A 14,768-nucleotide genomic window follows, 5' to 3' on the forward strand; every position below is an offset into this window, starting at 1 on the left:
TAAATGATGTGGGGGGAGTACCAAGCAGTAGTTGTTGGGTGCACCTGACATGGGCTGGCCCTGAGAAGGGCTCAGAGTGGCTGTGGGGATCATTCTGGGGAGCTGCACCATGTAGTGGGACCCAGCTGGGGGCTCTGTGGTAATAACACTGGTGACATTGAATTCTCTGAATTTTAAATCATTTGTCCCAAGATGCTGTTCCTCTCTAGGTTCTTTTGTATAAAGAAGCATTCTCTTTTTATTAATAGAATTAAATATTCAAATTGAGCCAAAGTCTCAATGAAAGTTAAGATGTCTCAGCTATTGCCTACACAAGAATTGCAAAATAGGAGCCATTATCATTTTACACAGCTGTAAATCCAAACAAATGCCACTAGCATTGGTGAAATCACTCTGAATTTACACTTGAGTAGATTAAAAAAAACCTCTGTTTTGCTGATTATGCTAAATTCTGTTCCTTGTATTCAGCTGAAGACATAGGTTTGCAGCCAAACTTTTAAAAAAGTGTTTAAGAGGTAAAATATTTTCATGATTTATAAATAAATCACATCAATTATGTAAACTGAGGGTTGCATTAAAGTGATTTTAAAGTGTGCCTGCACAATTGTGAAACTCTCCCACAACAACCATTTGTTTCTATATTAAAATCATAATGTTAAATCATTTAAAACTACCAGGAAATGAAACTGTCCTGTCTAGCTCCATCACTCAAACACAGCAAACTGCAAAGGACAGAGAAAAGGGAAGGGAGGTGATTTTTTTTTAATGTTTTTGGTCATTAAGACAGATATGTAGCTTAAAGATATTATTGTTCTGATATTGTTACTTAGGTACAAAATATGAAAAGGCTTAGTGTTAGTTCATTGAATTTTTTTTTTTTTGTACTGCTTTGCCACTGAAAAAGTGAAGCTACAGAACACTGTATTTGTGGCTTATGCTTTTCTTTCAAGTGCCAGACCCATACAGGGTTAACTGATTCTGGGAGATAAAATAACTGTACTTGCTGTCTCTGAACTGAGCTCCTCAAACCAAACAAGGAGGCTCAGAAATGACTCCTTGGCTCTGAAACACTGTCTCTTTGTGAGCTTGTCTTGTTCTGGGTTGAGGAAGAAAGTTACGTTTTTATCTGCAGCTCCTCCTCCAGCCTCCTGGCTCCTATTCTAACAGTGTCACGTTGTGCCTTTCTTGAAGGATCTGATGAGTTTTGAGAGAGCGAGAAAAAGACAAGAGTTTGGGGAAAAGGAAGCCTGTGTAAGGTGTCTGTCAACCAAGGCAATTTTCCCTGGAGGTAGTGGCTGCTCTTTCAGGAGCATACAGTCCCAAGAGCGGGCAAAGTGCTACAATTTGGGCATTACTATCCTTACCAGAGTCAATGATGTGGGACTCTTCCTGTGGTAGTCTAGGTCAGCTATTCCCTCTTGTCAAGGATCTGTGGGTTGAGGTGACAAAAGTGCAAGTCGCTTGGGAGCTGTGTTGGTATTTTCCAAATGGGGTGCTGTGTAAGAAGGTACCTGGGGTGAGCTGGATGCCTGGTTCTGGTTCAGTCTGGCAGAACTTGTTCCTACACCATTAGAGTGGTGGTGTGGGACCAAGTCATTGGGACAGGCAGCTTTGTGAAGTGAGTGCTTTTTTCACCTCAAATTATTTGTCTCCAGAAAAGCAGTCACCAAAGGACTGGAGTGTTCAGGCCAAAACAAACAAATAAAAGACAGGAAAAAGAAAAAAAAAGTCCTGTTTTCAAAGCTACATCTCCCGTGGGTTTCTGGATCTGAAAACTGACAAAACGATCTAATAATAAGGCAGATAATAAAAAAGAAGATATTTAAAGGAAAGAAACCCACAGAAAAGAAAATTAAGTGGTTTGGAAAACCCATAATGGCTGTACTTTTTATTTAGTTATTTATTTTTAGAAACAGGTTTTGGTTAACTCATTTTCCCCTTTATTTGTTGTTGGTCAAGCAGTGAACCAAAACCCAAACATTTGTTTCATGTTGTTTTACTCAGGCATTTTCTTTTCTACCAAGGCCATTTTGTGAGACCCGGGGCAAATCACTTAGTAATTTGTGCTTCAGTTTCCAATTAAGTAAAAACATCATTATGATGTCAAGACATGAAATATTTTAAGATGCTTAGGTATTACTGCAGTGGGAGTGCTGACGGTTCCCAGACACCAGACTATTAACATAATTTGGAAACTTGATTCTGCTCTCAGTTTGAAATGTCACTGAGGGAGTTGGAGCTAAGCAAGGCTGAGCCATTTTGACTGGCAAGAATCTCATGCAAATTTGTTCATCACATTGACCTAATGGGCATTTAGGCACCGGGTTTGGGGCCTGAACATTTTGAATTAAGTTCCAAGACAAGCTAACAAATACTTGTTAGGGGCAGGTAAAGGAAGATAGTTTGAAATGCAGCCTTTGTGCCAAGTGCACAAATGAGATCTGGTCCAGCCTTTTAGATTCTGGTTTGATCTGGCAACACTGATGGGGTTTCTTGGGTTTTGCAGTGTAGGTGGATGAAGCTGTCACATACCTCTCATATCCTCTAATACTTCAAATTGTCTCCAAGCTTCTAAATTCTGTCATTGTGTGACCATAGCACTGCTGCCACACTGCTGGCATTCAGCTAGAAGTGACCAGTGCCCAGTGCCAGCTTATGCAATTGCATCTTCTTCCTTTCAGTGGGTTTACCTATTAGCAGTAGCACATCTGGATAATCCAGAATACAAGATTTACTTGCCATTCAGATTTTGTGATGCCTTGAAGCACAAGAATGGAAACAAATGTTTTGCATCAGATGTGGATCATAGCATGTTTAATATCAATTCTGCTTAACTTCAAGTATAGAGATAGTCCTAATGAGTTCAAAGGAATTAATAGTTTGTGTTTTGAGTAGAGGGTAGAAAATAAAAGGTAGTAATTGTGAAACACAGCAGAAAGCATAATACTGGTAACACATTCATAGGTACTTATTTTAAAGCCTTGAAGTCAGTGCACTTCGGACATGCATTTGTAGGATCAGGGTTTTCACTAGCATACCTTACCAGACTAAAATACATTAAGCCACAATTTTTATCCATATAGAGTCATGCACTTCTTTCACTTCCTAAGATTCCATTTTAAAGTGAAGAAATCATGTTGGCTTGTTTCCTCCCTGATATTCAGCTCCCAAGTTTAGAATTTTCAGTGGTATCACTACCATATCACATATGCCCAGACAGGCACATTCTGTATAGTATAATGAGTCTTTTTATCTGACTGCCATGTTCAATTTTCTCACCAGTTTTGACTCTCATCTTTTCAATGTCTCATTTTTCCCCTATCTTTGTGTTCTCTAACAATCTTGATTTCCTTTGATTTCCTCCCCCACTTTTTTTTTTCCTTAGTTCTAAGTTTGTCCTAGTAGCTAATAAAGAAGGAAAAAGAAAAAACATTCAGGGAAAAATGAAAACTGCTGAGCTGTCTCTGTAAATTTTTGTTGTGGTGCAATGGCTGGTCAGGGTCACAAAACAAAGATCTTTCAAGAATAACATGAAAGTTTCAGTTTGTACTGACCTCGCCTGAACTCTCTGTAGCTTTATTTTGACTTCGCTTATATCCGAGTGTGGGTTAGAATGAATACAGTGATTATCCCATGAAAATGCACCAAAAAATACACTAGTTTAGGATCTAGGACATGCTATACTTGGCACTGAATTGGTGCTAAAAAGATACTATGAGAAATAGTATCTGTGATACCAAGCGATACTGGATTTAAACTACAAGGCCAGAAACATGTTTTATGTCACTGAAAACTGGGAAACAGATGTTCTTTTGCATTATGAGGCATCCCTCTTTAATCTTTTTTGTTTGTAAAGTACTTTTGTCATCTTTCCTTTACTGCCATTCCAGCACAGTTTATATCTCAAGAAGCTCATACACTGGAAATCAGCTTTATACTACCACACAATCAAAAACTTCTGGCAGTCAGTGGTATGTAAAGGGACAGTGATTAATGACTGCAGCAGAAGTAGCGTTTTTCCCATCACTCGGAGTCTTCAGCTAGGATTAGACTGTGGGCCAAAAAAACATGCTTCTGAGCCTCACTCCTGGTTCTGGGTGCAGGAATTATTGGGTAACATTGTGTGCTTTATGTAGTTGGATGGCTTATGTCATTACCAGCTGTAACAGGTGTTGGGAAACCCAACAGGATTCTCCAGAAAGCAATTCAGAGCCTCAAGAAAAGGCTTGTCACTGAAGCAGCACCTACAGCGAGAGAGCACAGGTGGATCTCCCCTGTCATGCATGGCAGATGTTGGCTTTCAAGCACATCCATGAGTCACAGACCTGGGACTCTTTATCTTCATGCAGGCATTTTGGAAAACATTACTCATCTTCAGCATACACAGCAAAACCAAAACAGAACTGGTGCCTTGGGTTATAGTAAAGAGAATTGTAATCTCCTACCTGTTCTGGGGGCATTTCACCAGGTAATGCTTCACTGTTAAAGAAAAGAAAGAAAGAAAATGTGGCTTCACACTGGTACAGTTTATGGATTACAAATGGACACTGCAGGTAGACCTACGCTCCTGGGACTGTGGAGGAGCCAGGTTGTCACACTGGGAGAGCAGCTAATGATCACCATATTTTGTGAATTAAAATGTAGTCAAGTTCAAAGACAGCTACACTTGGGAGAGGGAAATGCATCAAACAGCAAAAATCTGCTGTGGAAGTGCTGGGCAGCTCACATTCCAGTGGTCAGCCCTGGTCAGCCCAGACAAGAGACATCTTGCTAAGGAGAGGCACAGCAGGCCAGTAATTTTACTTTGAGGACTTTTATTTCCCTTGTGGTGCCTCTGTTTATTTCCAGAAGCCTGAAATAAACCATGCAGCTACAGGAGCTGCTGCTGTTCCTAATGTAGGCTAGCCTGAAGCCTCAGGCATTTAGGGGTTGCCTCCTGGGATCAGACTGGAAGTCCAGTCTGGCCAGTGCCATCTCTGACTGCACAAGTGTGAGATGTGTAAGTCCTCCCGCTTCATAATGCTGTGAATCAGTAGCCTGAGCAAGGGCAGCTTCCCTCCTGCAGCCTTTCAGGAGCCAGGGTTATTAAGATGCTCTTCTGTGGCTTGGCTCTGCCCAAGCTGTGCCACATGGAGAGATGCAGGCAGGAGGAGAGGCTTTGGTTCTTCTAGTTAAACTAGAGCCAATTTATTTCTCTAAAAGAAAAGAGGGAGCAGCCCCGGGTCGTGGTGTGAAGTGTAATGTAACATAGGTAACTCCCTGCATCTTAATTTTCTCCATTCTTTAAAAGGCTTTGAAAACCAGACAATGGGGCACTTACAGAATTATGCCCCTCTGTGCAGGAAAACTTTCACATTTGATCTTACCTAAAGTATCCATTATAAGAAAGCTGAATAGCTCCTCACAGGCTGTATTTTGGACTTAAATACATAAGGTGTTAGGGCTGAGGAAGCTGGAGAGGGGATGGTGGGAGAGTGGACAGAGCTGTTGGTGTCTCCATGATTTTCTTCAGGTGTGTTCATGAAGAACCCATGGGTGGGGTGACTGGAAATGGTAATTTTTCTAATGGAGATTTACCCAGTGGGTGAGGTATGGAGATGGTTTTGGTTCTCTTTGGTTTCTGTTCCCCTCAGGGAAACAGGAGAGTCAGGTATCTCTCGGAGGGCCTCTGAGGAAGACGATGTGGCAATCACCACGCTGAAGGTGGCAGAAGGCTGTGCCTGGAGCTGGCCTGAAGGCTCGGGGTGAAGCTCTTGGAGATTGCTGTGTTGTGCCCTGCTCCCTTCCTCAATGACTGGCTTCAGGATTTTGCTGAAGGTTCCTTTCATCTGAACACTAGGATCTGCCCACTCCAGCCCAGGATGGAGGTACAGAGTACCACAGATGGAAAGAAGGTAAGATAACACTTTTTGAGGAGAAGTGCTTTATTCTAACAGTCTGAAGGAGAGAGCACTGCTGCTTTAATTCCCTGCTGCTTAACTGAATGCTGAGCTGATTAATGTTGCTTTGGGAGAATGCTCTGATCAGGTGGCCCTGGGCAAAAGGCCTATAGATAGATAAAATCTGTTGAATACCGAGTGCCATCTATTAAGCTTTATTCTGTTATATTTCCATTGAAACCATAAGTTTAATGCTGCCAGTGTTTACTGGATAGTGTACAAAATCTAAATAAAAAATTGTTTAAGACTTCAATTATTCAGATATTAGAGTAGTGAAGAAAGGGTTTAGCTCAGAATAAATTATTTTTATCTGTTGTATATGCTTATTCTATATTCTTTTTATAATTATCTTGTGTTGGCTTGATGTGAAGAGAGCTCTAACCTGGTCATTCACTTGTGCTACTGTAAATAAACACAAACAGAAGCAAAATCTAGCCCAATGTCTTTTAGAGAAAAAACAGGATAAATCAGTGTGTCTAGTGTTTGTGGCTTCAGGGTGACTCACCATGACCAACATACTTAAGTGTGGGTACTTCCTTGGCACAAAGCATTTGTCATCACTTACCAGGGTAGGAAGAATAACATTGATCCTATTTCTTCCTCTTGGCAGGCACAGTTCTTGGGTTCAGATAGACCTGGAGTTTACTCTACTGAGGGCACTACCAGGAAAACAGAGCCACAGCTTGAAATACTGTTGTGGTCAGACAAGGACTTCTGTACACATCTATGTTTTGGCTTACGTGTCTTCTTCCTTGTGTATCTGAGTCATGCATTCCTTTGTGGTATGTGTGTAGTGCTGAAGAGGCAACAAGTCACGATTCTCTCCTGTCATTCACAGGACGAATCACTAACCAAACTCTTTTTCAGCTTCTGTTCAGAGATGGTCTTTACACTCTCCTCTAGCATGGTGGCTGCTAAACATGCTGGTATTTTAATTCTCACAGTGTGAGGTCTCCAAAAAATACCATTCTTAAACTGAAATGAAAGCAGAGCCTGCACTGGTTACTCCACAGATCTGAAATAGCACTTCTGGTTATAACAGGGCTGCTTTCATGCAGGTTTAGCCTCTTTGAAAAACCCTCTCTGAGGAAGAGAAAGAGAAGGATGAAATGGTAATCCTTGGTCTTGAAAGACTAGTGAAAATACACATCTGAATGATAAAATGATGCTTTAGGTTCAAAGCACACTACAAATGAGAGAGTGCTAATAACACCCACACTTTCCCAAGAATGTAGACAGCTTAGTCAGGAACGGATAAGAAAATGGAACACAAGAAAATTGCTTTGAAGCCCCTTTAAACATGTCTGCAGAAATGTCACTCCTGCAAAATGCTGGCTAGATCTGATCAGAATGCAATTTAATGATGTAGAACTTGGTGGTCTTTGAAGAAAGTCCCAACAACCTGCAATTTATGTTTAAGAAAAGTTGAAGGGTTCTGAAAAAGTACAATGCAAATGTAAAGTGAAATAGCTATTCAAGGGGAACAAAAGGCCTTTATTCTAGTTACTCTGTGGAAGAAAATTCCATTTTTTTCTGGCAGAAATAAAGCAGTCTTTCCTATTTTACTTTATTTTTTAATTTAAAATAAAAACAAGGAAATACTTTTATTTCCTGCATTTTCTCCATTGTCCTTTCCCGCTCTCCCTCTTTGGTAAGGATCTTGCAGCCAGCAAGAATGACATTTCACTCACCTGTGGATCTCCTCTTGTTCAGAAGTGACTGACAGAGAATGACAAGCGTGAAAAGGAGGACACTGATGATTCCTATTGAGCACACAAATACTGCATACACGTACAGATCTGAAAGGCAAGCACAGGTGATGCTCAATGTTGCTGCTGTACGTTTCATGCTTACAAGATAGAAAAATGTTATTTCAACAAGACCTAAATAGAGCGTGACCCAAAAGAATTAGGTAACAGTTCAGAAATAATTAACATTCTTGAAATTTTCATACAATATCCTGCTCAGTTTAAAATTTGGGTAAAGTCTCTATAAGCACTAATAGGTGTATTTATGAGGGCTTGCTTTTGGGAGGGAGGAGAAGGCTGGTTTGTTTTTTTTGGTTGTTGTTGTTGTAGTGGTGGTTTTTTTGTTTGTTTGTTTGGGTTTGCTTGTGTGTGTTTTTGGTGTGGCTAACAAAACCAAAAGAACTTCAGTTGGATTATTTCCCAGTTCAAACAGCTGTACTAGTTTAAAAATAAAGACATGAAAACAAATTTTAAAAGTGGCAGTAGGGAGAGATGGGGGAGTACTGAGTGGCTGAGGAAGAAGGAAGGAAGTCTGTGATTGCTGTTTATTTTTTTATTATATATTTTTTTTGGTGGCAGCATTGGCTTGAATTTTTTATCCATACATTTTCTTTATTTTTCAAACTACAGCCTCAGTCTCCCCTTATAGCTGTCAGTCAAGTCCCATAACACATTCCCACTGGAGGGGCCAGCACTTCTACCACAGGAGATCAAGACAGAGTATTTTGTTCAGAAGGAGAAGTCTTTGATGACTTATTTCTGCTTTTACTAGAACTCTAAAAAGAGCACTTCAGGGATGCTCTACCCATTAATGTCTTGAAATGTCCTTAGGGATGTATATTGGCTTCTTTCCCACTTTACAGAGAGGAAACCAAGCCTCAGAGGTCAAGTGTTCTTGTAGAAAATAGCGTTGCTGGAACCAGACCCCTGACCTACAGTTCTGTGCTTCGTTTACATCTTCCCGTACACAGTACAACAATATAGTGTGTAAATTGTGGTTTGAGCAGCAAGGCTCTCTGCAGAATTGAGCAAGCAGTGCTGCCTGTCAGGCAGTGCAGCACAGTGGCTGCAAATGTCGGGCTGGTGCTTCACTGGTGCCCTGGGTTGGGGTGGGAGCAGGTGGAGGAAATCCCAGCTGCATGCAGGTTCTGGATTTCAGTCTCTTGGAATAGATGTTCCCTAATAAACACAAAATACTGCTTGCCTTGAAACTCCTGAGAGCTTTAAGCTGCTCCCTCAGTGCAGAGCATGGTTTGTGAGCAGTTTCGAAGGCTGGTGGGAGTGCACAGTGCTTGGTATCTCATGCTCAGCACCCTTCTGGATGACGGTTTGCATTTGCATTGCATGACAAGCCAGGTGCAGGCCACTCTCCCATTGACCATAACAAACATGTAAGAAAGTAGAGCTGAAGACTTCCATTCTCTTTTTGCCAGCACTCGTTGAAGTCTGTGGGATGTCTTCTGAGGCAAGGCCTGAGTTTGTACAGGAACATGCAAAACTGGGCCTGTTGGGGGGCGCTTGAGTTGTACTGTAGAGTTTGGCCAAACTAGCATCTTGTATGCAACCAGTAGCAGTTAGATGTGTCTTACCTTCAAAAAACTTCCAAGCTTCATGGTTTTTCTTGAAAGTGGGATCATCAGAAGTTTTTGATGAAATCACTGGTAAAAAAAAAAAAGAGGACATAACAAGAATTGAAAACACACAGCAGAACGTGTTGGGATCACTCAGAGTAAATGTAGTTCTGCCTTACACATTGCATCAAGGTCTTACTTGATCTCACAGGACAGTTATCCTTCAACGAAACACTGCAGTTATAAAATGGCATTACTAAAAATGTCTTCCATCAAATCTCATCTGCTGTGTCATAACAACTGTACAACCTGGTACTAGAATCCAAATGCTCTGACTGCTGGATCACCCACTGTTTAAAACCCTCTCTGCTCTCCCAGCCAGATTGTTTAAGCATGCTGACATATTTTGATGACATCAGATTAGATGATCTCACTCATGTTAATCCATGATTTCTTATGCTAGCTATCATTACAATGGAAAAGAAGTCTGGTGATGTCCTCCTAGTTGCCTCCAAGAGAGGGTCGTGTGGCAAATCATTACAGAAAAGTATCCCACTAGAAAGGAAATTAATTAAGGCCTGTCCTGTAGGGATGTGATGTGTGGGGATAACTCAGTGGATATGGAAATGCTTTCAGGAATAATGAAATCTCCTGTTTAGTTGTGATGGGAAGCTTATCCTGAACATTTTTTTCACAGGTCTACTGATTTGCTGGATGAAAGTATCACACGAGTAGATTTTTGGCAAGTATTTTAGAATACATTCCCTGAAAAAAAAGGGCTTTTTTTTTTTTTTTTTTCTGAGGGAAAAAAATATTGCATTTCTTTATCTTGCAACGTTTTACTGTTAGGAAACGGCACAGGCTACTAATATTTAATAGAATTCAGAATCTTTTCTACAGGAAACTCTGATACACAAACTTCTCAACAAGATGTTGTGATCATCTCTCACTTGTTATCCATGCCAGTAGGATTTCAGTTGGACTGGCTGGTTTTCTCTGTTTGTCCTCCTACATATAATCTCTTCTCTTGGATCATAAACCATTTAGAACATGTACTGCTCTTCCTAAGCCATGTGCAGTACCTGGAATGGAGGGATTATCCAACCATAAATGATGGAGGTGCTGCATATTGTTTGTAGAAGACTACTCACTTTTTTGAGTTTTCTGATAGGAAGGCAGTAGGAGAACCATCTTTACAATGTCTTTTTCTTTTTTTTTTTTTTCTCTCAAAATGTTTTCTGGTGTGTTCAGCACTATAATGAAGATGATTAACTTGTTTTTAGGCTAATATTGACCAGACAAACCCATGAAAAGACAATATACTTTTCATGAGAAGATGCAGGGAGGGGAAAAAGATCCACCTTAGCTTAGAGTGAGTATATCGAATGGCTGAAGTAGGAGACACTTCTTGACAACATGAGGACATGGATTTACCAGGATTTAACAATATCCTTTCTGTGAATTCTGTTTGCTGTCTTGTATTCATTACACCTAAAGGGGCAAACGGCAGCATTTCAAATTTCAGCTGGGCTTTCTAAAAGACCACAAAGTTGCTGTAGTTGACAAGTGAATTCACAAATGTAGGACTCTCCATCCCCATCAGATGAGGCTCTGATTCTGAAAAATTTATTCAGCCCCTAGAGGAGAAGCTAGATGTATAGCTGATCTTTTAACTGCCAATATTAAACATTAAGGAACTGTAACTGTAACTCTTTTTCTTTTTTTTCTTTCTTTTTTTTTTTTTTGATTTTCCACATCTCCAATATGTCTACCTGTAAAAAATGGTGTTGCAAAAAAATGCATTTGCAGCCTCTTTATGGCCTACACAAATTCACACTAGCAAACTTGCTAGCAAATAAAAAAATATTAAAAAAAAAAAAAAAGTGTTAGATACTACAAACCCAGGCTTAATCTATCAAGTTCTTTTACTTGAAATAGTGCTATGCTTTGTGGCTGACAAAGGCTACATACTGAACTGCCTCTGTTTTTTTTTTTCTGCTTGCAGTGCCAGTTAGATTTTGAAGGTGCAGGATGACTCTTCCTTCTGCATTTCCCCTGCAATTTTCTGTCTTACGCAGTGACCTCCTCTTCCTGTGTTAACAAAAAAATGCCTATTTCTGCATCCACCTAATGTGCAAGCTTGTAAGAAATTTATCTGGTGCTTCAGCATAAAGAGACCACTTTGAATTTGTGCATAATTGCAGACACATTAACTGGAACAAAATGTTAGAAAAGACAGCAACTGTGATGCATTTGAGCACTGCTACCTTACTTGATAAAGCACAAACAGTACGGTTTAAGTATCCATGTGCTTTAGGCAATTTGTATTGCTCCTTTTCTTTTTTCCAGGATCTAACTGCAATAAAACCAAATCCCTTTGCAATAAAAAGTGTAACTGATCATAATATAAAATACAAAATGTGTTTGGAAGAAAATTTCCTTGAAAAGCCCAAGTGTTACCACTGGGGAAACTGAAGACTTTATCACCACTGAAAATTGTTGCCTTCCCTCCCATGTGTAGCAAGGCCTGTCCAATCACAGTGTTTTATCTGGTGCTAGCTAAGGCAATTATTTCCCAGTAAAGGGGCTTTTAGCACTAAAACAGTGGCTATGACATTTAAAGATATGTGACTTTTCAAGTGTCTCCTTAGTATCTTAGCCCCTGCCCTTAGAAGGGGGGTTGGAACCAGATGATCTTTAAGGTCCCTTCCAACCCAAGCTGTTCTTTCTATGGTTCTGTGATTCCACGATCTTTTAACCTGGATTTGGAATTAGAATAGATATTCCTTCTGGGGGTGTCTGCCTGAGATCCCCATGAAGTGTTGTCAGTGTGTGTACTCTACAGGTGGCCTTCCCTCCTTCCTTATCTCAAGTTTTCTGCCTTGCTTTGGGTTACACTGGAAGCAGAGAAAAGCAGTACAGATGGCCAGACAGTTTGAGAAGGATGAATTCATGAGCTGCAAATCCTCACCATGATTATGTATTTATAAGTAGTACTAAAAATCAGAAAAATAAGAGCTAATTTAGAATTTAAGGAACAGACTGATAATTTCCCATTTTTCTTCTTTGCAATAACTAAATTAATCTGAACCCCAGATTTTGGCTAGGAAGAGCAATGAGGCATTTCTGTGTTATAGTTATCAATAACCTGTGCAACAATGAAACATGCAGAGTGACGTTTGTGAGAAGGTTTTTGACAGGTGGTCCATCAATATTTTATATTGCTTTTTCTTCTGTTGCCATTTATCTGCAATATGTTGTTCCCCTAACATACAAACACTCCAGAAAAATCCATATGTTTTCAGTACAGGCATTTAGGAAATTCTATCCTTCACTGAATGTGGTAACACTCTAAACTACTGACTTATGAAATTACACTATCATGGGAAAATCCTAAAAATGATCCTGCATCTGATTTTCCTCTCTTTTTTTCCTTCCTTTTCCTGAAGTACTTGTTCTGCACTTCTTGTGTTTATGTTCTGGTTTATTTTGCAAGTTCTTTGTGCAAGAAATGCACTAGTTGTTATCCTTCAGTGTGCCACTCTTGAAGATAGCTACTGGTCTGCTGTGGATGATCTTAGGCAATGGGGCAGCATAGTTCCCTCAGCTGAAACGATATTCTTCTCCTTCACTTCTCTCTGCATCAGACCTGGTTCTCTCTAGCTTTCCTCCCTCGAGTAATCCTCAGTATTTTTTCCCCAAAGCACTGGAAAACATGAAGAGAGGATGTCAGTGTTTGATGCAGGTTTGAAGGAGTCTCTGAAGCTCTCTGATGTGAGGGACAGCCTGGGATGGGGATGAAGGTGTAGTCTAAGACTCTGGGATTGTGTGCTGACCTCCTCGCTCTACCTGCAGGTCTGCAAGCTCTGCCCATCCCTTTCAAGCACCAGAGGAAGCCTCCCTGTTGTTACACTCAGCCTCTCCTCCTCTTCCCCTTCAGCACAGCATATGAACCACCATGTTTTTGTAGGCTGAGACTCAAGCCCTGGCTTCTGTCCCCTGCATCATTCGCCAGCTTTGCCCCTTCCCAGAGGTGGCTGAGGCAGCTGGGGTGATCAGGCCTCCTTCTTCCAAGTTCCTTTTAGCCAAATCTGGAGGGGTGAAGGAGGAAGAGAGAGGGAGAGGAGGAAGAGTCCCAGTTCCTAGCCAAGAGCAGGAACAACAGGGAAGAATAACTGCTGAGCGTGAAGCAAGCTAGTGCCTGAAGCCTGCAGGGCTAAATCACGCATACCATAAAGTTTCATTTCAGCACAGATCCCTGTGTGGTTGTGCGACTAACCACTGTGCCTTGGCTCCAGCCACCCAACATGGGGTCAGTGCTTGTAAAATTTAATGATCTCCAGAGATGCAAGATGGCTGAGTTCAAGGCATGTTGGGCCCCGGTAATTTTACTCCTCCCCATTTAAAAGCAACAGAGTGAAAGCAACAGCAAAAAACAAACATGCAACTGTTCTTTGAACTGTGAAGCTAATGAATTCTGTGTCCTGTATCCTAACGTGTTCTCTCTCGACAATAACCTTAGTGCTGGCCACCTCCTCCTGTGGCATATCCAGGAGCCCCAGTCATTGACTGTGATGTGGAAGGTCACTGGGCACAGGGCAGAGCAAGAACAAGAGTTACCAGCTTTGAGCTTGGAGCTTTTCTTCAGAGAGGGACAAATTTTACATAACCAGTAAGACCAAAGATTTTCTTATGGTTGTTTGAAATTGACCCATGGCCTTTGTTACCAAAACAACCAGAGATTCAGCTTTGGATTGTTAGTGTCTTTCATCATTGCTAGTAATAATCAGCTAATTGTATTATATTAATGCCATAATTTCTCAAGGCAGATTTAAACATTGCTGGTCAAAGTGAAATTGCTGTTTATCTCATTATATTGTTTTTCCACCTTTGCTCTTGTAGTGACACCTGAGAGCTTTCCAGAGGAGATCATGCACTCAAAGATTATTTTTTACTGTTACATTTGTCCCCCGGTGTGTGTATAATCCAAAAGTGATACAGAAACCTGAGTGATGCTAATGAAGATGGCACTAAGGGAATGTGCTTTGAATTAAGTCTACAGAAACATGTTTGAACCTATCTGGAAAAAGCTTGTAGTCAGTGGAGTCCTCTTAGTGCAAAATTGGTTTTAGAAAAGAGCTAGGGACATTTTCCCCAAAACAAAAATTAGATAAATGGGATTGGGATTTCCCAGCTACGGGAATAACCTTTGCAATCTAAACACAACAGTAAATTTAGCATCAACAGCAATGGCAGAAACTTCATGAAGTACAATTTCCTCTTGCAAGTTTTTATGTGATTGCTAGATAAACCTCTTGAATTTCCAGACCTATGGACCAAGCAGTCCCCCTTGATTTTTGGCATTGTCTTCAGAGTTGGCTCTGTGGGAAATCAACTTTTCTGTATGTAAAACCACATGCGGGGGGCTTGTTTGTCAGCTAGCCCTGACAGCACAAATGCTGAGCTCAGCCAGCTCTTCAAAGGAGTCTGTTCTCTAAGTCCAGTTTCAC

At 40.7% G+C, this 14,768-nt stretch overlaps 1 protein-coding gene across 1 annotated transcript in view; it reads right to left on the minus strand.

Moving 5' to 3' along the window:
* Nucleotides 1-14,768, minus strand: part of VSTM4 (V-set and transmembrane domain containing 4) — a gene marked incomplete at both ends in the record, with an annotated part of 33,767 nt that overhangs the window by 12,598 nt on the left and 6,401 nt on the right. The window contains 3 exons of the mRNA XM_084290238.1: nt 4,446-4,479; nt 7,631-7,738; nt 9,277-9,345. Of these exons, the coding sequence (XP_084146364.1) occupies nt 4,446-4,479; nt 7,631-7,738; nt 9,277-9,345 (211 nt within the window). The remainder of the gene's footprint in view (nt 1-4,445; nt 4,480-7,630; nt 7,739-9,276; nt 9,346-14,768) is intronic.

The sequence above is a fragment of the Netta rufina genome (assembly GCF_964035555.1).
Source record: "Netta rufina genome assembly, chromosome: 7".
Taxonomy (NCBI): domain Eukaryota; kingdom Metazoa; phylum Chordata; class Aves; order Anseriformes; family Anatidae; genus Netta; species Netta rufina.